General features: G+C 41.6%; 1 protein-coding gene across 2 annotated transcripts; it reads right to left on the reverse strand.

The window, feature by feature from the left end:
* Positions 1-270: 270 nt before the first annotated feature.
* Positions 271-27451, reverse strand: DHRS9 (dehydrogenase/reductase 9). 2 transcript variants are annotated; one of them, XM_061436000.1, is made up of 6 exons: positions 27250-27451; positions 10733-10790; positions 9745-10116; positions 8283-8541; positions 6213-6376; positions 271-3792 (listed from the first exon to the last, which is right to left on the reverse strand). In XM_061436000.1, the coding sequence occupies exons 2-6, from the start codon at positions 10761-10763 to the stop codon at positions 3569-3571; spliced, it is 1050 nt and encodes a 349-aa protein (XP_061291984.1). In that variant the 5' UTR covers positions 10764-10790; positions 27250-27451; the 3' UTR covers positions 271-3568. The 2 variants fall into 2 exon arrangements, with proteins under 2 accessions (XP_061291984.1, XP_061291995.1); XM_061436011.1 differs by lacking the exon at positions 10733-10790 and having other exon boundaries at positions 27250-27450.

Raw genomic sequence — 27451 nt, forward strand, 5'->3', positions numbered from 1 at the left:
CCCTAGCTTGATGTGGTAGAAGATGATATCTCAATTCATCTTCTTTTTTTTTTTAATATTTATTTGGCTGTGCCAAGTCTTAGTTGTGGCATGTGAGATCTAGTTCCCTAACCAGGGGTTGAACCCAGGCCCCCTGCACTGGGAGTGCAGAGTCTTAGCCACTGAACCACCAGGGAAGTCCCTCAATTCATCTTGACCAGAGATTCCTGGAGAAGCCCCTCTAAGGTATCCTGAGCAGTGGCCTCAGTCTTCGGTTTACCTTTTTTTAAAAAAAAAAAAATTAATTTATTTATTTTAGTTGGAGGCTAATTACTATACAATATTGTAGTGTTTTTTGCCATACATTGACATGAATCAGCCATGGGTGTACATGCATTCCCCATCCTGAATCCCCCTCCCACCTCCTTCCCCATCCCATCCCTCAGGGTCATCCCAGTGCACCAGCCCTGAGCACCCTGTCTCATGCATCGAACCTGGACTGGCGATCTGTTTCACATAGGGTAATGTACATGTTTCAGTGATATTCTCTCAAATCATCCCACCCTCGCCTTCTCCCACAGAGTCCAAAAGTCTGTTCTTTATATCTGTGTCTCTTTTGCTGTCTCACATATAGGGTCATCATTACCATCTTTCTAAATTCCATATAAATGCATTAATATACTATATTGGTGTTTTTCTTTCTGACTTACTTCACTCTGTATAATAGGCTCCAATTTCATCCACTTCTGGTTTACCTTAAGCTCTGTGAAGAAAGGGACTATGTCTTGTTCCTGACAGTTGGCCAGTGCTTAGCAGAAAGCCCAGCACATATGTCCACCAAAATATTATTGATAAATATATGATATTTTCCCAAGAGCCCAGAGACTATAAGAAGCAGTGGCGAGATGGGGAGAAGTCTAGAAACCTATACTTCAGACCTTTGGTGCGGTGACCCTGCCTCCCTCCCAGGTCATGTACTTTTGTTGAGACTATGCCTTTCTACCTCAAATACCCTCATATCCTCATTTAGTTGAAAAAGCTTTAAAAGTTGCTTGGGTGAATATGTTTGGTTTCATTTTGAAGTGATACCATAATTTGGCAGCATTTATTTAAGTATAGCATTTTTTTTTCAGTTGGATGAAACAGGGAGTTATCAATTATAACTACATAGAGAATGAGTAAAGAACTCAGGTCTATGCAAAACAAGGGAAATAACCATTAGGAAAGTTCAGCACTTCCCAGATAGCTCAGACAGTAAAGAATCTGCCAGAGATTCTTTCAGGAGACTCAGGTTCTATCCCTGGGTCAGGAAGAGCCCCTAGAGAAGGAAATGGCAACCCACTCCAGTACTCTTGCCTGGAAAATTCCATGGACAGAGGAGCCTGGCAGGCTACAGTCCATGGGATCATACAAAGACACATGACTGAGCATGCACGCACGCAAGCTCAACTACACAGTGGAAAGTTCAGCAAGGGAGGTTCTGGAAGATTCTAAAAGTCGGGGCAGCCTTGGGGGCCTGGAAAGTTGGGGAGCAGCAGGCTAGATTTGTTTTATAATATTTATTTACTTGGCTGCATCAGGTCTTAGTTGTGGGCATGTGGGATCTTTAGCTGTGCCATGTGGGATCCAGTTCCCTGACCAAGGATCAAACCCGGGCTCACCTGAATCGAGAGCATGGAGCCTTAGCCACTGAACCACCAGGGAAGTCCCAGGTTAGATATTTTTAAAGCAATGAAATGAACCTAAGATCTAGGAATTCAAGGTGAGAAGGAGAAGCCTCAGCAAACGATGTGGATGAACTTCATCTCCAAGGACAAGATGAGTGACAGTCGCCTGGTGTTAATTCCAACCAGAAGAAATTAAGGATGTACAGGTGGAACGGTCTCTGGGGCTCGCAGGACCAAGATGGAGATGAGTCCACTGATCAGTAGTGAGGATAGTTGAGATAACTTTGCTTGAGAATTTTTCTATATCATTCTTGTTGTGACTGTCTTCATTTTAATGTAAAAAGGATGAGTGTATCTTTTCTCAAAATAATGAAACATATGGGCCTGATACCATTGGAAATTTGATTTTTGAAAGTCATCAATATGTTGTAAATGTCAAAGGAGGAAACTCCCTCACAGGTAGATGTTTCCAGAAAGGTGAGTAAAAATGAATAGGATTACTGACATCTTCAAAAGAACACGGTTTTAAGCAGCAGATATTAAATATTTTCTTCACAGTAAATTCAGTGTGTGTGTGTGTGTGTGTGCATGCACGTGCATGCACAAATATACACACTAGATAATTTCCCCAACTCTTTTACTCTGTGTTATTCTGTGGTTACTCAAGTATGTTAGCTGCTCAGTTGTGCCTGACTCTTTGCGACCCCTTGGACTGTAGCCCGACAGACTCTGTCTATGGGATTCTCCAGGCATGAATACTGGAGAGGGTTGCCATTTCCGTCTCTAGGGGATCTTCCCAACCCAGGGATTGAATCCCAGTCTTCTGCAAAGAGGTAGATTCTTTACCATCTTAGCTACCAGGGAAGCCCATGTTATCCTGCAACAGATATTAAAATTTGACACTTTGGGTTTTTTCGTATAAATATTCAACCAACCTTTGTGAGTGATACTGGGTGCTGGGGTTTGGGGAAGCATCTGTTTGGGCAGTTTCTTTTGGATGGGGTGTGGGTTCAGAGTCAACCCAGCTTAGAACCATGAGATGAGCCAGCAGCAGGCCTGCTCTCACCGTAACTGCTGGTAAAAGAGAGTCTCTGAATTTAGCTCTGTATTTTCATGGGGCTTCAGAGACACCTCACATACTGGCTTTCCCAACCATCTCAGGTGTAAGTTGTATCAAAGAGTCTATGTCTCGTTACATTTACAAGCCTCAGGGTAAACACACAGGTACATTTTTCTTCTTTTGGAATGACAAGTTCCTCTGCTGTTACCATCTGTCCACAGATGGTGGTCCTGGAATCTCCCTACCTACATTTTTACACCTGTTTCTCTTTTTCAGTCCTCTTATTCCTTCTCTCCTTTTCCTTCCCTCCTACTTGCACTTTTACCTAGTATTTTTCTGCTGTCCCTTAGCTTCTTCCAGTCTCACATTGCCCCATTACCCTTTCTTCTCCTGCCCCCACTGAAGCTCACAGAACCGGGTTCCAGTCCTTCAGAATCTTACTCTCAGCAAGATAGCACATCCAATCCCCCTTTAGGAAATTATTTTACTTATCTCTTAATATTTTGATCAGGAACAAATATTTAACATTCAGGAGTCACTCTAAGTGGTATGGATTAGAAGCAGCGGGCAGGCACAGGTGAAAAAATCATTTTGGATGGGAAAGCCTGTCCACCTTCCATGCATTATAACCAGCAGGCAAAGACTAAATATTGGGCAGGAGCCATCACTGCCCATCTTCTCAAGAAAAATTTGAGGAGGGACCCTGGGACCTCGAAGGTGATGGTGGCAGCCCGTCTTTTTACCAAAAGGAGTTTGATCCAAATGAGTCCAGTTTGGATTAGGTAAAGAATGAGATTGAGGAGATGTGTTCTAGAAATCAGCCAATTTCGCAGCCTGGGGCAGGTATTTGTCATCAGCTGAGTCATACTGCCCTGGGATTAGCCAGCTCTACTTTCTGTTTCAACAATAAAAAGTCTTGCAAAACTGCTGGCATGTGAGACAGAGGGATCCAGAAAGTTTTGGCATCTTTTCCAGCAGCATAACGGGTTTTAGGGAAGAGACTTGTGAGAGCATGGTCCATGCACTCCACCACCAGGGACAGATCCACGTTCACAAAGGATGCAGTGCCTTTCAATTGTTCTAGGCCTGTAAAAAAAGAGACAGAAGCACATTTACCCTGTGGAAGAAGGGGAATAGGGGAATGTGAAGCTAGGTTGCAAAGGGGAGGATGCAGTGAGGGAATTTATTTTGATTTTGCCAATCTAACTCGGTCCGCTTGTGGTGGGTTTTTATCTATTTCTCAGAAAAGGATGCAGCAGTGATTTCTTTAGATTGTTGGCTCTCAGACTTGAGTGAGCAGCAGAATCTCCTAGAGAGCTTGTTCAAAGCCAGAACCCAAGAAGTTAGTAGTTCGTATACCCATGGTGGTAGTAATATAAACACAGCACTTCTTAAAACAAACTTGATATAGGAAATGTGTGTACACATGCTTGTGCATATATGTGTGCACTAATATAGCATGTGCCTCTATAATTCAGTGAATAAAGAGAGACTCATCCACTAAAGCCCTGACTCACAAAGCTAAAGGTGTCCTGGTTCTCAGCAAATGAATTGTGTGAGTAATGAGCTAAGATACCTTTAAAGAGGCAGGGACTGGTGATGGCTTGAAGCATTACTCCTAAGCTCTTAAAACATATCTTAAATTGTGTATCCTCAAGGGAAAATCTATTGTGTTAAATCTTTTGACTTCAGCTCCCAGTAGCCACAAGGTGTCCCAAGAGCCTAATTGAGGTTAGCTCAGAAGTCTTAAGTCTATTTTAAACTCCTACGACTCCAGTCCGGGAAACGAAGCAAAGTGATCTTAAATTTGTGGTCTGCTTTTACTATGAGTCTCGCTGATCTCAAAGTCTTGGCTTGGAGAACTCTAATAAGAGCAACCAGGACAAAATAGGGCTCTAAGCCTTTGGTGATTCTGAGAAAGGACCCCTGACCCAGAGGCCAAGTCAAAAAAATTTGAGATAGAAGTTGAAGATATATTCTCAGGCATCTAGGAAATATCAATTTCAACATCAAATGAGGGATTTTGTTTTCGAACTTAGAGGCTTCGGAGTCGGTGAGTGAGAAACAGAGCCTTTAATGGCAGTGGTTGTAACCTGATATGTGGTGACGTGTCAGCACGGCGAGGTTTGTCAAACCTAGTTGACATATGTGTACCTGTATGCGTGTGTGTGTGTGTGTGTGTGTGAGTGTGTGTGCATGTGTGTGTGTGTGTGTGCGTGCAGTGGGGTAGTTGCAGAAGTCAGTCATTCTCCCCCAGGAGATGTGACTAGGCTCTTGGCTCCACCTTGAAAACTCCTGGCCTTGAACCTCGCCACAGTTGGCTGTCTTACCGAAGCCCGCCGAAGAAGAGGCAGGACCACAGCTGGGGTTAGGGTGACTCCAGGTCAAATGGAGCGCCTGGCTCAAAGCAGGAGCTTAGTAAGCGTTTGAGGACTAGTGAGTAAATGTTAATAGGGCCGGGAAGTCTGATATGGAGGCAAGAGCCCCAATACAGGAAGTTCCGGCAGTTCCTCAACGCCTCATTCCCATTGCAGTGCATGGCGGAGAATAGATGGCCAAGTCAGGCCATCTGGGTTCAAATCCAGCTCTTCACTTACTAGCTGTGCCACTTTGGGCAAGTTACATCCCTGTGCCTCTGCTTCTGTGAAATCCAGAGGGTTTGTTTGGGCGTTTTAAATGAAAGAGTTTGTGTAAAGTGCTTAGAATGGTGACAAGTATATAGTGAATGTTCACTATGTGTTAGTCATTGTTATCTAACCTTTATGATTATTACTCCAGCCTTGACTCAGTCTGACTTACCTTATTTCTCCTTCCATCTCCACTGCCATGCATTCCTGCTGCGGAAAGCTTCCACCCAAATATTAATAATATCTTTCTGTTTAGGTCATATTCAAACCTGACCTTTCCTATAAAGGTTTCTTAACCAGCAACGCTTTGATCCTGTGTTGAATTTCTCGAGCAGTTAGAGACTGTACTATCTAGCACTCCTTCTAGGCTGTTGGGTTGTGTCTCAGAAATAAAGGATCAAGTTTCTTACATGTTGTAAATCTCAGTGTTCAGAGTCATCTGGTTACTTTCTGTTGTCAACTAGATTGTAAGTTAGTCAGAGTTTGAGTCTTTGAATGAGTGGTAGGTGGTCACCAAAAAGAGGTGGTTTGTGTAGATGTAATGACCATGGGCTCCAGTCCAGGCATTGCTCTGAGGAGTTGTATAAACTTGGGTAGGACATTTCCCTTTTCTTTGCTCGCTGCTATAGTTCTTTTGAGGAATAAATGATACAATTCATAAGGCGTTTAGTATGGAACTTACCACTTAGTAAATGCTCAGTAAATGTTTATAAACATGAGCAAGAGATGAAACTAATTAACAGGGACTCCTGATCTATATTTGAGATCTCTACTGGTGTATTACCATGGTAATCTTATTTTTTCCTTTCTGTTTGAGTCTCTTTCAAGCTGTCTAGGACAATGAACCCCATAGGATCCTGGGTCCACCCCAAAGCTCACTTTTCTCAATGTAGCTTTCTCCATATTGTTGTTTGATGTCTGGAGACAGATGCTTCCAAATGGCAAGTTTCTTTTCAGCAGTCTTTTCTGGATCTGACAAATTGGTTTTGAACAATCCTGGTTCGATGCAAGCGACATGCACACCAAAAGCTTTCATGTCCCGCCTGTGAAAAGAGCCAGTTGAAGACATTTAATTCAGGCTTATTTGAATAATGTTTGCTTATAAATCCTTTCATGGAATCACAGAGTGGGGTGCACAGGAAAGAGCATCTTATTCTACCATCTCAGTTTGCAGATGAGGAACTGAACTATGGGATGGATCATCTTCCACATTCCAGACTGGCTACTATGCAGTACGCCTGTGGGACACATCTGAATAGCACAGCAAAGTCTTTGAAAACTGAACAAATATTGCGATCTCAAACCACAGAAGGTTGGTTGGAAGTTGTGACCTGAACACAAGCTGCTCAATTATCTGCTAAAAACAACAACAATAACAACAAAAACCTATCAACATTCTCCCCAGAATTTAATAGGACTCATAGTTTCATGTTGTACCAAATGTTTAGCATATGATACATAAAAGAAGTCAAAAAATCTCAACTCACATGAGAAAAGACAATGGACAGATACCAAGGCCCAGGCAACACAGATGTTGGAATTATCAAAGTCTTTAAAGTGCTTGTTACAAACATGCTCCAAGAGAGAGACACTCCTGAAGTAATTGGGAATTTAGAAAGCTTTAGAAAAGAAAGAAAAGATAAAGAAGAACCAAGTTAAAACTTTACACTTGAAAAATCCATTAACCAAAATACAATATTTACTGGCTGGACTCATTAGTAAAATGAAGAAGATGAAGGAAAGTCAATGAATTTGAAGATGGATCACTAGAAATTACCTAATCTGAACAGCAGAGAGAACAATAATTGACAAAGTGAACAGAACCATAGAAATCTGTGGGACAAAATCAAAAGGTTTAATATTTGTGTTAGAATCCCAGAAGGAAGAGAAATAGTGGATTGTAGATAAAAAATGTTCGGAGAAACAATGGCTGAAACCCCCTCAAATATGTGAAAAGGCATAAACCTACAGATAGGTGAAGCCCAGTGAACCTCAGACATCATAAACCCAAAGAAGCTAATGCCTGGGGCACCGCATTGAAGGACTTTGCTAAATTGGTCCTTTCATGGTTTTATGCTCTGGGGTTCTCTGATGACATAGCAAAAAGAGGTGGTCAATGCTTTCCTGTGGTAGCAAAATCTTCACATTAGATTAGCAAGCTTCTGTGTGTGTGTGTGTGTGTGTGTGTGTGTGTGACTCAGTCTTGTCTGACTCTTTCCCACCCCATGGACTATAGCCCACCAGGCTCCTCTGTCTGTGGGATTCTCCAGGCAAGAATACTAGAGTGGGTTGCCATTCCCTTCCCCAGGGTAGCAAGCTTCTAAGTTTTATTTGGAAATGGAAGCATCAGAGGAAAGCTGACTTTCTTGTCTTTGGGGTAGAGGTGGGACGGTTACCATCCATTCAGCTATAGTGTTTGAAATTTGAGTCTAGAACTTGCAACAAGAGGGGAGAAAATTGCTGCATCGCTAAGTCATTACTTTATCAGATAATTTTCTACTGAGGGTTTAAATAAGATGTCACTGTTGTGTCTGCAACTGACAGTAATACCAACAGAGACCTGATTTAGTTCCTCTCTCTGATTCCCTAACTATTAAACAAGCTAATCTGTTGAATACAAATTTGCCACCACTATTCTCATATGCATTAATGCAAAAAGGAGAAAAGACTTTAAAAGATTTAGGTTCAAATCCTATTCTACCACTTGACAACTGGGTGACCTCAGGGGAGTTATCTCATCTCTCTTAGCTTCAGTGGTATCATTTATATTTTATTTCTCATTTTTTAAATGTTTTTTCCTTATTTTTTGCTTCGAACCCTTGTGCCAAGGGCTGACTTTCAGTATCATAAATTGGGAATAGTTTAAAGCACTAAATAGAGTGTCTGGTATATACATGTTCAATGAATGTTAGTGGTTATTGTTTGCTAAGATGTCCATGTTTGCTTTACCTTAAGCTGTCATTGAAGCCTTCTACTGCATATTTAGATGGCGAATAGCCCCCTCCACCAAATGCAAGCCGACCCCCAATGCTGGAGACATTGATAATTCTCCCTCGAGCCTTTTTGACCAAAGGAAGCATGTTTAACGTGACACTGATGAGTCCAAACAGGTTCACTTCAACAGGTTCTCTGTAGTCCTCAACTGTCAGCCAGTCATTGGGTGCCAGCACACCAAGAATGCCAGCGTTGTTGATCAGACCCCAGAGACCTGGAACAGAGCGGAAGGGAAGGAGGTGTGGTAGAAGGTGATACTTATATAGGCATCCTAGATGGAAATACAGCTCTGCCTTATCTGATGGTGTCATTTTCTCCTTCCAGTCACATTCCTTCCTGCTTTGAATACTTGCAGTTTGGGGAAGTGATAGTACAGTGGGTGAGAGGTTAAACTGAAACGGCTGAAGTTCTGTTACTGGAAGCCACTCTCACAATTTTTCTGTTTCTGCTTCGAATGTCAAACACTATCTGAGTGAGACTTTTTAATCTCAGATGTGAGGAAATTGCTCTATTTTTCCTATCATGCTGGATGGCATAGCCAGAGAATACTTATGAACTGTTTTTATAGACAAAGAACAACATCGATCTATTTCACATTTATTTTTGGTAAAAATCCAGTCATTTACCTGTCTTATTTTATGATGGGGAACACTTAACATTGTTAAAAGTGTTTGGCATTCAAGCATTAAAATATTATTTGGCGCCTTATCAAACCACTGCTTTTGAGGTTCAGAGTCTCAACTATATGATGAAGATGTGATAAAGAAAAATAACATCTGTTTGTTTTTTCCTTTGTGGATTCAAATATCTTCATCCATGAGGATATTTCAAACTTCATTCAGGGAAATAAAATAAAAAGTCTTCTAGTTCGGAATGCGCCTATCTTTGCAGAATCTAATGCAGAATGAGGTCCAATGACTCCCTATTCTACCACAACTACCTAAGACACATTTGCTCAGATCGCCAGACTATTTTCTTCCTTTCCCAGTGACAGTGTGTGAGCTCTGGAACCATTTCGCAGTCGGAAGATGGACCTGGATATTCAGATGGCAATTCAAGGGTTGCCCTCAGAATCTACTGTAGCTTTTAGCCCCAAGTTGTTTGCTGCGTAAGTGGTGAGAGTAGCACTTCACAGAAAAAGATCGGTTAACACCATCATCTCAGTTCTAAACTCACCCATGGGAACGTATGAGAAGATAATGTGGGCTGTGTCTCTCATGCATGTAGAGAGCTTGCAATGTAGAAATATTCAGGGCTATTCTAAACTTTCTCCCATCTTCTCTAGTACACAACTGGTATTTAGGAGACTTTTTTTTTTTTTTTTGGAAAGAGCATTTAAAATCAGACTATTTACTTTCATTTAGCTTTGCTTACTTCTCAACACCCCCTCCATTCCCCTCATTCTCACATCACTCACCTTTCTCCCCAACTTGGTTTTTCACCCACTGGGCAGCCCTCTTGACATTTTCTGGGTCAGTTACATCCAGGAGCACGGTATGAAGCCTCTCTGAAGTTTCTGCCTTTAAAGCTGTTGATCCTGATTCAGTTAGGCAGGCAGCAATTACATGAAATCCTTTCTTATCAAAAGTTCTGGCTGCCAAGTTTCCAAAGCCAGTGTCACACCCAGTGATGAAAATGTACTTATCAGTGATGTTTGCGATCTTTAGCTGTCTTTTATAATTCCACAGAAAACCACAAAGGATCAGAAGGACTAACAGCCAAAAGAGCATTTTTTTCCTGTTGTATGACAAGGACACTTCTTTCTTGAACAATAAAAGAAGATGGCGTCCTGAGTGTTCAAAATTAGAAAGAAAATTCAAATTAGAAGCATTAGGGCATAATAACCCAGAGTGATGAACTTAAGATATCTTAATGCATTTGGATGGATACATAGATGGTTAAAAATGCAATAACTCTTATTTGGTTGGGGAGATGGCCATTTAAGTGTTAAACTACACCTATCATATGTGCATGTGTGTGTGCTCAGTCGTGTCTGACTCTTTGTGACCCCCATGGACTGTATTTCTCCAGGCTCTTCTGTCCATGGGGTTCTCCAGGTGAAAACACTGGAGTGAGTTGCCATTTCCTCCTCCAAAGGATCTTCCTGACTTAGGGATCGAACCTGTGTCTCCTGCATTGCAGGCAGATTCTTTACCACTAAGCCACAAGGGTTTCCCAAGTGGCAGAGAAAGTAACTGGCAAAATTGACAAGGGTCATTGGGTTGATTTAACTTTTTTTCTCTATCTGTATATATGCAAATATTTCTTTGCTTAATAAGGAATATTAACATAAACACAGATAGAATGATACACACACACTCGTGCACACAGACACACAACTCTATTTCTACTGTTTTACAAGGAATAGATTGTTTCAGATAAAAAATAATGCAACATATCTTCACTTATTGTGGACGATTTGGACTCTGCTTTCATCTTTTTTTCCTGCCGAAAGATCTATAGCTAAAGAAGGAAAAAATGGGTAATAAAAATAAGTCAAAGGTAAAAGGAAGGTTTGTGCAAACTAGTTGGTTCTTGTGGTATAGCCATGACTATTACTAAAGCAGTCAGGTTTTTAGACTATTGTTACTTAAAAATTTGGTATAGTTTTTCCAAATCTTCCCTCTGTAGGAATTATTGATTTGTTGCAAGTCGATGTCTATGTAGCAAGATTTCCCCTTTTCAGGTAAATAAATACATTTAAAATATGTAATTTTGAGGGGTGGGGTGGTGTAACCAACTCTTGCAAAATTTCATATTTAGACATTTTAAGGAAACTTCATGTTTATACATTCAATTAGTATAGCGTTTTGCTCAAGCCTAGGTCTTGATAAAAAATTGTTGAATAACTAAAAGTTAACTATATTCACCAAATGGATTCTGTAACCTTTGTTGCAATCCAAACTCCCAAGGGAATTATGTGAAAAATGCAAATATTCATGGGGTTCAATGTGCCCTAGAGCTGAGAGTCAGAGAAGGCAATGGCACCCGACTCCAGTACTCTTGCCTGGAAAATCCCATGGACGGAGGAGCCTGGTGGGCTGCCATCTATGGGGTCGCACAGAGTCGGATACAACTGAAGTGACTTAGCAGCAGCAGCAGCAGAGCCGAGAGTGGAAACTCTGTGCTGTAGGGTTTTGCTGCTGGCAGGCAGGCCTAAGGGGAGCAATAGTAAAACAATGGCTTACTTTTGTAAAGCATTCTGCCTTTCACTTTTACATATAAGTCTCATTTGACCCTCTTTGTAGCCTTTTCAGTTAGAGAGGGCTCGTTACTTGCCTCATTTTATAGGAGAATTAATATGCCAATTAATAAATGTAAAAGGAAAAATGAAATTAGCAAATTATGATGTGGCAGCTGACAAAGTGACAGCTGTTCCAGGCAATTCTAAACTAGTGGGTGAAATTCTGATGAGAAACGGTAACTATAGAATCTCAAAGAATCTCTGCATAAAGCTCGTACTAATTAAAAAGAGAGCAATAGTAATTTCACAGTGGAGAAATCTGACGGATACCACTTTAACCAAGTGATAAAAATGAACACTACAGAGACGACAAAATGGCGGAGGAGTAGCTGGACATGGAGTACTTCTCTCTTCATGGATGGATCAGGGATATAGCTTCAGATGCAGGGATCTCACAGAGCACCAGCTGAGGGCTGGCAGGAGTGCCTGATCACCGGAAAGGAATATGGATCCACACAAAACTCAGTAAGAGGAAGGAAGGAAGAAAGGGAAAATTAGGAGAGTGAGTAGGACTGGATCTGCACTCAGGGGGAGAAGGAACTGAAGCAGGGGTGAGATTCCCACACTGGAGCAATAGTTTGGGACAGAGAGGAGGCATTTGAGGCTGTTGGAGAGTGAATCAATTGATCTGTGACATTCTGAATGGAGCAGAGAACCACAGCCCTACCTGTCCAGGACAAGGTCCCTCCGTACGTGCAGTCGCTGGGAGCTGGACCGTTGGGATTAAAGAGCAATCCTAAAGTGAGGGCTGCTGGTGACTGCTGGAGATGGCCTGAGGGGATGTGAAGGAGGCGATCACCGTGGGAGTGCCCTTGAAGGAAAGCTGGGCAGCCATGGAGGCAGGGCCATACTGCTGAATCATGCGCAGGGGGTGGGGCCACCACTGTAGCCTCTCTCTCTCCCCACAGGCCAGAGCCAGCAGCTGACCAGTAGAGAAAGACCCCAGAGATGGTGGTCCTTGGTGGGCCTGATGCACCAGTTGAGCTCAATTCAGTCAATTCAGTCACTCAGTCGTGTCCAACTCTTTGCGACCCCATAAATCGCAGCACGCCAGGCCTCACTGTCCGTCACCAACTCCCGGAGTTCACTCAGACTCACGTCCATCGAGTCAGTGATGCCATCCAGCCATCTCATCCTCTGTCTTCCCCTTCTCCTCTTGCCCCCAATCCCTCCCAGCATCAGAGTTTTTTCCAATGAGTCAACTCTTCTCGTGAGGTGGCCAAAGTACTGGAGTTTCAGCTTTAGCATCATTCCTTCCAAAGAAATCCCACGGCTAATCTCCTTCAGAATGGACTGGTTGGATCTCCTTGCAGTCCAAGGGACTCTCAAGAGTCTTCTCCAACACCACAGTTCTAAAGCATCAATTCTTCATCACTCAGCTTTCTTCACAGTCCAACTCTCACATCCATACATGACCACTGGAAAAACCATAGCCTTGACTAGACGAACTTTTGTTGGCAAAGTAATGTCTCTGCTTTTGAATATGCTATCTAGGTTGGTCATAACTTTCCTTCCAAGGAGTAAGCATCTTTTAATTTCATGGCTGCAGTCACCATCTGCAGTGATTTTGGAGCCCCCCAAAATAAAGTCTGACACTGTTTCCACTGTTTCCCCATCTATTTGCCATGAAGTGATGGGACCAGATGCCATGATCTTAGTTTTCTGAATGTTGAGCTTTAAGCCAACTCTTTCACTCTCCTCTTTGACTTTCATCAAGAGGCTTTTTAGTTCCTCTTCACTTTCTGCCATAAGGGTGGTGTCATCTGCATATCTGAGGTTATTGAGATTTTTCCCGGCAATCTTGATTCCAGCTTGTACTTCTTCCAGCCCAGCATTTCTCATGATGTACTCTGCATAGAAGTTAAATAAGCAGGTGACAATATACAGCCTTGACGAACTCCTTTTCCTATTTGGAACCAGTCTGTTGTTCCATGTCCAGTTTTAACTGTTGCTTCCTGACCTGCATATAGGTTTCTCAAGAGGCAGGTCAGGTGGTCTGGTAGTCCCATCTCTTGAAGACTTTTCCACAGTTTATTGGGATCCACACAGTCAAAGGCTTTGGCATAGTCAATAAAGCAGAAATAGATGTTTTTCTGGAACTCTCTTGCTTTTTCGATGATCCAGCGGATGTTGGCAATTTGATCTCTGGTTCCTCTGCCTTTTCTAAAACCAGCTTGAACATCTGGAAGTCCACGGTTCACGTATTGCTGAAGCCTGGCTTGGAGAATTTTGACCATTACTTTACTAGCGTGTGAGATGAGTGCAATTGTGAGGTAGTTTGAGCATTCCTTGGCATTGCCTTTCTTTGGGATTGGAATGAAAACTGACCTTTTCCAGTCCTGTGGCCACTGCGGAGTTCTCGAAATTTGCTGGCATATATTTCACAGCATCATCTTTCAGGATTTGAAATAGCTCCACTGGAATTCCATCACCTCCACTAGCTTTGTTCATAGTGATGCTTTCTAAGGCCCACTTGACTTCACATTCCAGGATGTCTGGCTCTAGGTGAGTGATCATACCATCGTGATTATCTTGGTCATGAAGATCTTTTTTGTACAGTTCTTCTATGTATTCCTGCCACCTCTTCTTAATATCTGCTGCTTCTGTTAGGTCCATACAATTTCTGTCCTTTATCAAGCCCATCTTTGCACCAGCAACAGAGAAAGATCACAGCCAGGAGGGCCCTTTGAGCACCTGCTTCACCAAGCAACAATGAAGGACCAGCTAGGGAAGTCCTTTGAATGCCAGCTTCCAGAGGCTAGAAAAAGACTCTATGTTCGTGCTAAGTTGCTTCAGTTATGTCCAACTCTGTGCGACCCTGTGAACGGCAACCTGCCAACCTCCTCTGTCCATGGGATTCTCCAAGCAAAAATATTGGAATGGGTTCCCATGCCCTCCCCCAGGGGGCTCTTCCCAGCCCAAGAAACAAACCCGTGTCTCTTATGTCTCCTGCATTAGCAGGTGGGTTCTTTATCACTAGCACCACCTGGGAAGCCCCTGAAAAAGAGTCTAATAGCACTTTATCACCTATGCCCATGGCCACCGGGTTCCCTACACTTTTGACCCCACCAGGTTCCCTACACTCTGAGCAGCCATGCCTCCTCCATGCCCAGTCCTCACTGGTGCAGAGCTGCCAGAGGCTAGAAAGAAAAAGGCTTAATAGTGCCGTATCTCCTCCTCCTGTGGCCACCACCTCCCCCATGCATGGTGCTGCCAGGGTCCCCACAATTCAAGCAGCGGTGACACCTCCACTCTTGGTCCTCACTGGGCAGACCCAAGTCCTCCAGGGCAGCCTCAGGAGTGAACTCCCGTGGATAACCTGCATGGAGTGCTGGGGATGAAACCACAATTGACTTCCAGGGGCAGAATGGCTAAGGAAGAGGACTGGAAATCTTTCCACCAGCTGTACAAGCTGCAGATTAAATCCACACAACCAACTAGGTACTCTGTGCCTATGAAATATATAAAAGGACAATGAGTGTTCACATAAAAGCAAAAAACCCTAGCTCTGGCAACAGTGGAGGTAAGTATACACAGGAGTAGAGGCAGATAGGTCCAAAGAACAGTCCAGTATAGGAGGGTTTCCTAGGAGGTGGAGGTAGAATTACTACTCTCTATGTACAATTTTTTTTCCTTTTTTCCCCCTTTCCCCTCTTTTTCCCTTCCCCCCCCTTTTCCCCTTTTTTATCCTTTTAATCTTTTCCCCCTTTTTTCTTTTTCATATATTTCTCATTTTCTTCCTTTTTTTTTCACTCTCTTTTTTCTCTCTTCCTTTTGTAAATGTGTGAGTTTCTTTGGGAGCTCTTAGCAACTGAGTGTTGTTTTCACCATTAGTCTTGAGGTTTTATTTTCTGTGCTGTGATGCCTGTGAAGTCTTGGTGCTACAGTAAGGGAAGGAACCAATAGCAGACTATTGGAGGCAGAAAAATGGATAAGTGATCTGGAAGACAGAATGGTGGAAAGAACTGAAGCAGAGCAGAATAAAGAAAAAAAAAATAGAAAGAAATGAGGACAGTCTCAGAGACCTCTGGAACAACATTAAGCACACTAACATATGAATTATAAGGATCCTAGAAGAAGAGGAGGGAAAAAGGCATGAGAAAATATTTGAGGAGATAATAGTCAAAAACTTCCCTAACTTGGGAACGGAAATAACCATCCAAATCCAGGAAGCCCACAGTCCAATACAGAATAAACCCAAGGAGAAATACACCAAGACACATATTAATCAAGTGAATGAAAGTTAAACAGAAATAACAAATATTAAAAGCAGCAAGGGAAAAGCAGCAAATAACACACAAGGGGATTCCCATAAGGCTAACAGCTAATCTTTCAACAGAAACTCTGGCCAGAAGGGAGTGACGAGGTATACTTAAAGTGATGAAAGAAACAAAATTACAACAAAGATTGCTCTATCTAGTAAGGATCTCATTCAGATTCAAAGGAGAACTCAAAAGCTTTACGGATCAGCAAAAAAAAAAAAAAAAGATAAGAGAATTCAGCGTCACCAAACCAGCTTCACAACAAATGCTAAAGAAACTTCTCTAGGTTGGAAACACAAGAGAAAGAAAAGGCCTACAAAAACAAACCCAAAAGAATAAAGTAAATAGTAATAGGATCATTAGTTAATTACTGTTAGTCGCTCAGTCGTGTCCAACTCTTTGTGACCCCATGAACTGTAGCCCACCAGACTCCTCTGTCCATGGAATTCCCCAGGCAAGAATATTGGAGTGGATAGCCATTTCCTTCTCCAGGCGATCTTCCTGACCCAGGGATTGAATCTAGGTCTCCTGAATTGCAGGCAGATTCTTTACTGTCTGAGCCACCAGAGAAGCCCCATACGTAGCATATATATCAATAATTATGTTAAGTGTAAATTGACTAAATGCTCCAATTAAAAGATACAATGGATACAAAAACAAGACCCTTCTATATACTGTCTACAAGAGACCCACCTCAGACCTAGGGACACACAAAGTGAGGGGCTGGAAAAAGATATTCCATGCAAATGGAAATCAAAAGAAAGCAGGAGTAGCAATAGTCGTATCAGATAAAATAGACTTTAAAATAAAGACTGTTATAAGAGACAAGGAAGGACACTACATGATGATCCAGGAATCAATCCAAGAAGAAGATATAAAGTTATAAATATATATGCATCCAACATAGGAGCACCTCAATACTAAGGCAAATGCTAACAACAGGGAGATCCAACCAGTCCATTCTAAAGGAGATCAGCCCTGGGATTTCTTTGGAGGGAATGATGCTAAAGCTGAAGCTCCAGTACTTTGGCCACCTCATGCGAAGAGGTGAAAAGACTCTTTGGAAAAGACTCTGATGCTGGGAGGGATTGGGGGCAGGAGGAGAAGGGGACGACAGAGGATGAGATGGCTGGATGGCATCACTGACTTGATGGACGTGAGTCTGAGTGAACTCCGGGAGTTGGTGATGGACAGGGAGGCCTGGTGTGCTGCGATTCATGGGGTCGCGAAGAGTAGGACACGACTGAGCGACTGAACTGAACTGAACTGATTAAAGGGGAAATTGACAGTAACACAATAATAGTGCAGGACTTTAATACCCCATTAATACCAATAGACAGAGATCTACCAGACAGAAAATTAAAAAGAAAATACAAGCCTTAAATGATACATTATATCAGTTGGACCTAACTGATATTTATAGGGCTTTTATCCAAAAACAGCAGCTTTCACTTTTTCTCAAGTGCACATGGAACTTTCTCCAGGATAGATCACATTTTGGGTCACAGATCAAGCCTTGGTAAATTTTTAAAAATTGAAATCATTTCAAGCATCTTTTCCAACCACAACACTATAAGACTAGATATCAGCTACAGGAAAAAACACTACCAAGAACACAAACACGTGGAGGCTGAACAATACACTTCTGAATAACCAACATATTACTGAAGAAGTCAAGAAAGAAGTCCAGATATACTTAGAAACAAATGACAATGAAAACACAACTCAAAACCTACGGGAGGCACTAAAAGTAGTTCTAAGTGGGAAGCTTATACCAATACAAACCTCCCTTAAGAATCAAGAAAAACATTGAATAAACAACCTAACCTTACACCTAAAGCAACTAGAAAAAGAAGAACAAAAACCCCTAAAGTTTGTATAAAGGAAGAAATCATAAAGATCAGAGCTGAAATAAATGAAGGAGACAATAGCAACTTTTGATCCTGCACCAAAAAAATCATTTTTTCTTTTGTCAAAAAGAACATTTTTAGGTTGACAAATGAAATTTGAGTAAGCTCTGTAGATCGGATAAACAATAAATATTACATGAATATCAAATTCTCAGTTTTGATCACTTCTATGATTATGTAGAAAACGTCCTACTTTTTAGGAAATACACATGGAAGTATTTAAGGATTAAGTAGCACCATGTCTCCAACTTACTCTTAAACGGTTTAGGAAATAATAAAAATATGTATATAAACAAACATTAAGAATATGTACATTCTCTAAAGAGAGAATAAGAATGTAAATGTGGTACAATGTCAATATCTGGGGATTCTGGGTTGTGCTATTCTTTCAACTTTTCCATAAGTTTGAAATTAATTCAAACCAAAAAGTTCAAAATTTGGCAAAGGAAAATGATTTTTTTTTTTTTTAATGAGAAAAGTGTTCATTTGACTGCTTTGAGTTCACGCACAAGATAGATGAGAAGTTTCATATACAGAACTTCAGAGTCTAATGACCTTGGACACCAAGTTTTCTGCCTTCTTCTCTTTGGGAAGTTCACCTTCATAACCACTGGAGGAAGGCAAAAACTCAGACCAAATCAGTCAGACTCCCTCTCCCTCCTCATCTTATCCATCTCCCCCCTCAACTTCCTCCTTCCCTAGCCAAACCAATTTTTCCCGGGTGACAAGCAAACAGAGAGGAGGTTTTCGTTGTTAGGGATGGACTCACTTTAAAATGTGTTGCCCTCATTAGTTACTCCTTTGGGCTGAGGGTTATTTCAGATGCTGGTGTCCCAGCCTGCAGCCTGAATCCAAGGACTGCCAGCCTTGACCTAGAGCTTTGCATAGTCTGTTGTTTCCCCAAAGATTATCATCCAAAAACACTGCTTCTTCTTCAGTCCCTAAGGTTCACATACCTCTAGGTCATTGGACCAAGTCAGCCACAAACCAACACATACCTTTGTCCTCTAATTTTAGCCAAGATGCTACCTTTGAGTAATAACCCTCGGTCAGTCAGAGTTGCTGAGAACATGACCTGTACACAGAAGCTGATTGATGGTTGATTGGTTCATTGACCACTGGGAAGTAAATGAGTAACAGCAACTCACAGGGCTGCACCAGCCTTATTCTGCCAGCTGTGGTCACCTCCATATGGGTCCTTGGTGCCAGCAATTGAGTCAGGGCGTTGACTTTGGTAGCTTGGGTTGTTGGCTTCTCTGTGTGTTTTCCAATTTATCTCACAGCATTTATTGGACATTGTATTTCCAATTTATCTCCCTGCTTAGTAGGGGTACAAATCTCTCAGCAAGAAGTGCCTAGGTCTGTCAGGGTCCCTCTAGCACCCAGGGACTGTGAGCTTATTGATTCATCAAGGCCAAGAACGGAGTAAGAGAAAGCAGATCTTCAGCCCCTAAAGCTCAATGCATGAGGTAGGGTGCAATTCTGAGCGTATGTCCTCTGAACAGGTCATGGAGTGTTTTCTTCAGCCAAAATCAACACTAGCCAATTTGCCAGTAAAAATTTAGAAAGCAAGGACCAGAGTCACACACACACACACACACACAAGAGACATTAAATCAGGGTTTAGGAGCTGAGGCCTTGGAATCAGGCAGATCAAGTTTCAGGTTCAGTTCCTCTACCATCAGAGGGCCTTTGGGTCAATTGTCATATTATCTTCATTTCCATTTTTCTGTCTGTAAAATAGAGATAACTTCTACCTTGAAGAGTGTTGTTATTTAGTCGCTAAGTCGTATCCAACTCCTTGTGACTGTATGGACTATAGCCCGCCAGGCTCTTCTGTCCATGGGATTCTCCAGGCAAGAATACTGAAGTGGGTTGCCATTTCCTCCTCCAGGGGATCTTCCAGACCTAAGAACTGAACTCCTGTCTCCTGCATATCCTGCACTGGCAGAGAGATTCTTTACCACTGAGCCACTGGGGAAGCCCACCTTGAAGAGTACCTGGTGAAATAAAATGACTAGAGGCCTGACACACACGAAGACCCTTGTCATGTGGCAGGACTGGCCGCTGTATGCATTGCTCATGTCTTAGCATGGGGTTCTCAGGCTCAGTATTTTTGCAGTTTTGGTCAGATAATTCTTTATTGTGGGGGGTCTCTGCTGTGTATTACAGGATGTTTAGCACCACCCTGGCCTCTGCCACTTAGATGCCAGTAGTCTTCCCCAGTTGTGACAACCAAAAATGTCTCCAGACATTGCCAGATATTCCCCTAGGAATAAAATTCTTCCCAGTAGAGAACTGCTGGTCTAGTGTTTCCTTGTCTTAGAGGTCCAGAATGGTACAGCATTCAAAACTGCTGGAAACTACTGAAAACCCAGACTGGAAATTCAGTCTTCGTTTCCTTAGTAGTGACATATTGACGAAAGTTTATATTTTTTATGGTCTTACCAGAAAATTTTTATTATTTATAAATACTGGATGGCATCATCAGCTCAATGGACATGAGGCTGAGCAAACTCCTGGAGACAGTGAAGGACAGTGAAGCCTGGAGTGCTACAGTCCATCTGGTCGCGAAGAGATAGACATGACTTAGCGACTGAACAACAATAAATTCATAGCCCGCTGCAGTAAGCATTAATATCTATGATTTTAAAAAGTTTCCTAGGAACTCGTGTATTTGAGTCCACGTGATACAACTGGAAATTTTATGCATCGCACCACAGGGATCTCACATGCTGCAACTAAGAGCCGAGGCAGCCAAATAAATAAAATAAATGACTATACATATTTTGAAAATTGCCTTTTTGTCATCAGGAGGATAGGAGGCAGTGAGCAAAGCCAAATTTATGTATGCTACCATTTGTGAATTTAGAAATTACCAAATGAGCACTCACAGCATTTATGAGGCCTAAATGCTAGCTGAGCCTTTTGAGTTTGGACCACTATGAACTCCTCTGGGGTGCCCTTCAGATGAGTACCACTGACTACAGAATTCAAAGAATGCTCTGAGAAAGCCATGGTCCTTGGGATTCCCAGTTGATCAAGTCAGGTAGGAATGATAGTAACTCTATGATCTATTGAGTGGCTCAGCTGGTAACGAATCTGCCTGCAGTGCGGGAGACCTGGGTTTGATCCCTGGATTGGGAAGATCCCTGGAGAAGGGAAAGGCAACCTACTCCTGTATTTGGCCTGGAGAATTCCATGGACTATATAGTCCATGGGGTCGCAAAGAGTCAGATACGACTGAGTGACTTTCACTTCACTTCACCATAGTCTAGGACCTCTGCTAAGATCTAGAAATATTTATCTCTTTCAAACCTTACAGTAAAATTATCTCTATTTTATGGATGAGGAAACAAATTCAGAAATGCATGTTAATGGGCGCAAGATAGAACTGTGTTGTTTCAGGCCACTCAATCCCAGCATCCATCCTTTAATTGTCTGCTCCACTGTTAAGGGGACTCCCACTCAACTCTGGGAGTCTGGACTGTGTGTACACTTCTCTACACCACCATGCCTAATGATACTTGATTTTAAGTAAATACATGTAGAAGGAAAGAAGAAAGAAAGAGAAGAAAGTTTCCACTCGAACACCAGGCATCTAGCAATAACTGGATTGGTTTTTGAGCCCTTTGATTCATCAGGGCATCTTCCTCTCCTCCTCCTTGTCATCAGATAGTCACACTTCCAATTTAGATAACTTTGAACATTATTGAAAAATATTCCTATAAAATTTATCTCATCAAATTATCAAAATACTTCTGTGAGCTAAGTAGGGTTGGTGTCAGACATAAGATCATTTGCCAGAGAGTGGCTAGAACTAAAAATTTCATCTCTGAGCTCCTAAGCTGTGTTAAAAAAAAAAAAAAAAAAGAGAGAGAAAGAAAAGTAGAACTAGAAAGAGATGAACACATTATCAATCAATAGGAAAATTAAAATATATTATCAAAATTCTCCATGACACCACAAAGACTCAAAAGGAATCAAAAAAGGAGAACTAGGTTTCTCTTTGATCTGTATTTGAAGGGCTGAAGAGTAACTGCTTGTCTGCGACTATTGGAAAATATTACAACTCAATTGCTGTCCTTGTCCACTTCTGCTTCTTTTAATTTTCTCTTCCTGGTTAAAATATCTAAAATAAGATCCTTTGATTTCACTTCTCTTATTCATCTTCCTCCGCCCTTTAAAAATAAACGAGAGATTCTTAAAAAAAAAATAAGATAAAAAATAGTGTCTCCATCTTTCAGAGTCACTGTGAGGTATACTTTTTATAAGAGAGGTAGAGTTCTTTGTAGTTACTTCCTCCCAAACAATTTGGTTTTATTTCCACAAAACTTCACAAAGAGAAAGCAATACTGAATCTAGTCAATCACACTGACTGTTAGGGTATTCGTTGAATCTTTATTTTTATTTTTTTCAATTTGCTGCAAGTGTGACCTGAGGTGAATTAACAACTAAGTTTTTTAAAATCAAAATACATCAAATAGAGAACATTTATCAAAAAGCTTTCTAAAATATTTTCTTTCTGAGTTTCTCTTGCACAAGCTTTCTTAAAGGTTGACAGCAGTCTGACTGGACATGTATGTCCCTTGTCCATTTAAATCTTGTAAACCTGGGACTTCTCTGGTAGTCCAGTGCTTAGGAGTCTACCTTGCAGTGCAGGAGACGTGGGTTCAATTCCTGGTCATGGAACTAAGATGCCACATACTGCAGAGCAATTAAGCCCATGTGGTCAACAATTGAGCCCACACACCACAACCAGTCAATAGGAAAATGAAAATCAGTTCAGTTCAGTCGCTCAGTCGTGTCCGACTCTTTGCGACCCCATAAATCGCAGCATGCCAGGCCTCCCTGTCCATCACCAACTCCCAGAGTTCACACAAACTTACGTCCTTTGAGTCAGTGATGCCATCCAGCCATCTCATCCTCTGTCATCCCCTTTTCCTCCTGCCCCCAATCCCTCCCAGCATCAGAGTTTTTTCCAATGAGTCAACTCTTCACATGAGGTGGCCAAAGTACTGGAGTTTCAGCTTTAGCATCATTCCTTCCAATGAACACCCAGTGCTGATCTCCTTCAGAATGGACTAGTTGGATCTCCTTGCAGTCCAAGGGACTCTCAAGAGTCTTCTCCAGCACCACAGTTCAAAAGCATCAATTCTTTGGCGCTCAGCCTTCTTCACAGTCCAACTCTCACATCCATACATGACCACTAGAAAAAACATAGCCTTGACTAGATGGACCTTTGTTGGCAAAGTAATGTCTCTGCTTTTGAATATGCTATCTAGGTTGGTCATAACTTTCCTTCCAAGGAGTAAGCATCTTTTAATTTCATGGCTGCAGTCACATTTGCAGTGATTTTGGAGCCCTCAAAAATAAAGTCTGACACTGTTTCCACTGTTTCCCCATCTATTTCCCATGAAGTGATGGGACCAGATGTCATGATCTTAGTTTTCTGAATGTTGAGCTTTAAGCCAACTTTTTCACTCTCCTCTTTCACTTTCATCAAGAGGCTTTTTAGTTCCTCTTCATTTTCTGCCATAAGGGTGGTGTCATCTGCATATCTGAGGTTATTGATACTTCTCCCAGCAATCTTGATCCCTTATGATTATACAGTGGAAGTGAAGAATAGATTTAAGGGACTAGATCTGATAGATAGAGTGCCTGATGAACTATGGAATGAGATTCGTGACATTGTACGGGAGACAGGGATCAAGACCAATCCCATGGAAAAGAAATGCGAAAAAAAGCAAAATGGCTGTCTGGGGAGGCCTTACAAATAGCTGTGAAGAGAAGCGAAAAGCAAAGGAGAAAAGGAAAGATATAAGCATCTGAATGCAGAGTTCCAAAGACTAGCAAGAAGAGATAAGAAAGCCTTCTTCAGCAATCAATGCAAAGAAATAGAGGAACACAGCAGAATGGGAAAGACTAGAGATCTCTTCAAGAAAATTAGAGATACCAAGGGAACATTTCATGCAAACATGGGCTCGATAAAGGACAGAAATGGTATGGACCTAACAGAAGCAGAAGACATTAAGAAGAGGTGGCAGGAATACACAGAAGAACTGTACAAAAAGATCTTCATGACCAAGATAATCACAATGGTATGAAGACTCATCTAGAGACAGACATCCTGGAATGTGAAGTCAAATGGGCCTTAGAAAGCATCACTATGAACAAAGCTAGTGGAGGTGATGGAATTCCAGTTGAGCTATTTCAAATCCTGAAAGATGATGCTGTGGAAGTGCTGCACTCAATATGCCAGCAAATGTGGAAAACTCAGCAGTGGCCACAGCACTGGAAAAGGTCAGTTTTCATTCCAATCCCAAAGAAAGACAATGCCAAGGAATGCTCAAACTACCACACAATTGCACTCATCTCACATGCTAGTAAAGTAATGCTCAAAATTCTCCAAGCCAGGCTTCAGCAATATGTGAACCGTGGACTTCCAGATGTTCAAGCTGGTTTTAGAAAAGGCAGAGGAACCAGAGATCAAATTGCCAACATCTGCTGGATCATGGAAAAATCAAGAGAGTTCCAGAAAAACATCTATTTCTGCTTTATTGACTATGCCAAAGCCTTTGACTGTGTGGATCCCAATAAACTGTGGAAAAGTCTTCAAGAGATGGGACTACCAGACCACCTGACCTGCCTCTTGAGAAACCTATATGCAGCTCAGGAAGCAACAGTTAGAACTGGACATGGAACAACAGACTGGTTCCAAATAGGAAAAGGAGTACGTCAAGGCCGTATACTGTCACCCTGCTCATTTAACTTCTATGTAGAGTACCTCATGAGAAACGCTGGGCTGGAAGAAGCACAAGCTGGAATTAAGATTGCCGGGAGAAATATCAATAACTTCAGATATGCAACGGAGAAGGCAATGGCACCCCACTCCAGTACTCTTGCCTGGAAAATCCCATGGACGGAGGAGCCTGGTAGGCTGCAGTCCATGGGGTCGCTAGGAGTCGAACACGACTGAGAGACTTCACTTTCACTTTTCACTTTCATGCATTGGAGAAGGAAATGGCAACCCACTCCAGTGTTCTTGCCTGGAGAATCCCAGGGACAGGGGAGCCTGGTGGACTGCCGTCTATGGGGTCGCACAGAGTCGGACATGACTGAAGCGACTTAGCAGCAGCAGCAGCAGCAGCAGCAGCAGATATGCAAAATGAAAATATGTTATCAAAATTCTCCACCACGCCACAAAGACACAAAGGAAATTTAAAAAGGAGAACTAGTTTTCTCTTTTATCTGCACACAAAGTCCAAACCCCACAACGAAAGACCCTGCATGATGCAACCAAAATCCCACAAATTTAAACTGACTTGACACAGCCAAATAAATAAATAAATATTGTAAACCTGGTTAACTGACACCAGATTCCTTTTTAGTTTTGTCTTTTCAATGAATCAAGAAATTCTGTCACTATTTAACCCAACTGGCCATTCTGGGATTTCTGTGACACATTTCTTTAAGAAAAATGACATTTGTGCCTAATGACACAAGCTAAGCATATGACTAATGAAAGATATTTTTTGTGAAGAAAATCTTCATGTTGGGCACCCAGAAATCTAAAAAAATTTTAAATGGAGCCAAGAGATCTTACCTAAAATAGTCTTACATGAGCATCAGATTAAAATAATAATAATGATTATGGTCCCCCGATGAGATCGTTGATGTGATATTCATCCTTGTAAGTTCCCTCAGACAGTGTAATGAAGAAGCTCCTCCATTAGTTACGTTCCCCTTGAATCCTGCTTCCTGCAGGAGGAAGGTGCCCTCAGGACCCAGTGTGCCTTGTGGAATGGGACACAAGTGTGTGTGTGGGGGTTGCCTCTTTTGTAGGCTCATTCAGTCTCCTGGCTGAGCCTGGAGGTGTGCCAGCCCACTCTTTTGTAGGGAAGACCTGATGAGTTTATGTTTTGCATTTTTAGTTCTAACTGATGAGTTTATGTTTTGCATTTTTAGTTCTAAAGAAAAAACCTATCTCCGATTTTCTTTTGACTTCTTTCAAAACTTTTAAATTATAATTCATCAAACCATCTGTAATAATACTTAATATTCTCAGTCTCTTACAGGTTTATTATTTTGCTAATATGCTTTCTGATATTATTGGCAGGTTAAGAATTATTGCTAAAGCCATGGTTACCTTATTTATGTTGCTGAGTAAGCATTGCTAACTGGAAGACATGATATATTAGATGTTATTATAGCTTACAGTTATGCAAGTCTTCAAGGAAGCTTGCAATATCGAGAGAATGTTATGTAGAGTTGCAGAAAGTGTGTTCAAATCTTCGATATATTTCTTTTCATCTCAGTTATCTTTGAGCAGTTTTTAATGGCAATACCTTGAGAAAGTGACATTCATTGTAAGAGTTTTAAATCCAGTTCCCATTATTTTCCATTTGATATATGAAATAATAAATTTTCCTTGAATTCAGATATTGAACCTTGTTTTAAAAATTTGGCATGCTTTTCAAATATCACAAATAAAGCAAAGATGATACAACATTTGATTTTCATTTTATGCAGCATCTAGCCAAGGATATTTTTAGGGCACCTACTAAGCTAAATAAAGCACAGTCCTTACCCTGGAACTAATAGTATAGCAGGACATTTCAGAACTATTCGTTCAAACTTAAACTGAATTTTAATTTAAAAATGTGTTTTTTTAAAAAACTTTTCCCCCAACTGCTAAAAATCGATCCATTGAGAAAGACCACACCACCACTTGGGTCATAAAGCCTTTAACAAGAATTGCCCTTGAAGCCACTAAACTGACTTTCTCCCTCTGTTATTTGTATGTTGGACGTTTCAGGCAAAATTCCAACCCTTGAATCATAAAACAGAATGAATATCTGAAGCAGACTTATTGTCATCCCAGTGTCCAGGAATCAAATGTGCATTGAGGAATATCCCTGCTTTCTCCTGGACTAAACAGCATCTTTCTCACTCAGCTTAGTGTGTGTGTATATATTTGCCTAAATTGCCCTCTGAAGTATTGGTAAAGCAGGTAGACAAATAGACCTGACCTGCAGTTGGTAGCAAATCTGTTGTTCCAACTAGGAACTCAGCTGAGATTCCCACTCTTTTTAGAGCTTTCCAACTAGGAACTCAGCTGAGATTCCCACTCTTTTTAGAGCTCTTCCCCACTCCAGTTTCCAATTAATTATAAGATTCATAGATGGTGTCAAATAGGTACAGAGAGATGAACTAGAGGTAAATCTAATTGTAACTCTAGGGTGACAAAGGACATTCAAAGAGAAACCTGGGGAAGGAAGTTCAAGGCAAGGTTTCTGGTGGCATTGAGCTTTTTTCTGTGATGAGGTGGACCCAGTGGCCATCACAGCCTTCTAACATATCATTAAAAAAAAAAAAAAAAGCAACTGCTGACCACAGCATGAAAGACAACTTGATTTATTATGTAAGAGTGAGGAAAAGCAAGACAATTTGAAGACTGACATAAGAAATGAAGGAATAAGTGACGGAACTCCGTCAACGGTTACCTTAGTTAAGATGAACTGGGACACAGAAGCTGTTGTGACCTTGCTGGGCTGCTTGTAATCTGCCTGATCTGGTCGCTGTGCTGGGGGAAGGAAGGATTGTGTCACCCTGACCTCGCAGATCCTCTTAAGGTAGAGATGCCTGGGCTTCCGTCAAGCTCAAAGTGCTTAAGTGTGTGAGGAGTCCGCAGGTTCCCTCCTCGCT

Source organism: Bos javanicus, chromosome 2, assembly GCF_032452875.1.
Source record: "Bos javanicus breed banteng chromosome 2, ARS-OSU_banteng_1.0, whole genome shotgun sequence".
NCBI lineage: Eukaryota > Metazoa > Chordata > Mammalia > Artiodactyla > Bovidae > Bos > Bos javanicus.

What these genes read in the sequence shown, in the direction of transcription:
- DHRS9 (XM_061436000.1), bottom strand. Translation starts at nt 10,763, where the DNA reads ATGAAAGCAGAGTCCAAATCGTCCACAATAA. An exon ending in AAACCAAGTTGGGGAGAAAG is followed by an intron (nt 8,542 to 9,744) that starts GTGAGTGATGTG and finishes GCTCTGTTCCAG; the next exon opens with GTCTCTGGGGTCTGATCAAC. An exon ending in GGCTTCAATGACAGCTTAAG is followed by an intron (nt 6,377 to 8,282) that starts GTAAAGCAAACA and finishes CTCTTTTCACAG; the next exon opens with GCGGGACATGAAAGCTTTTG.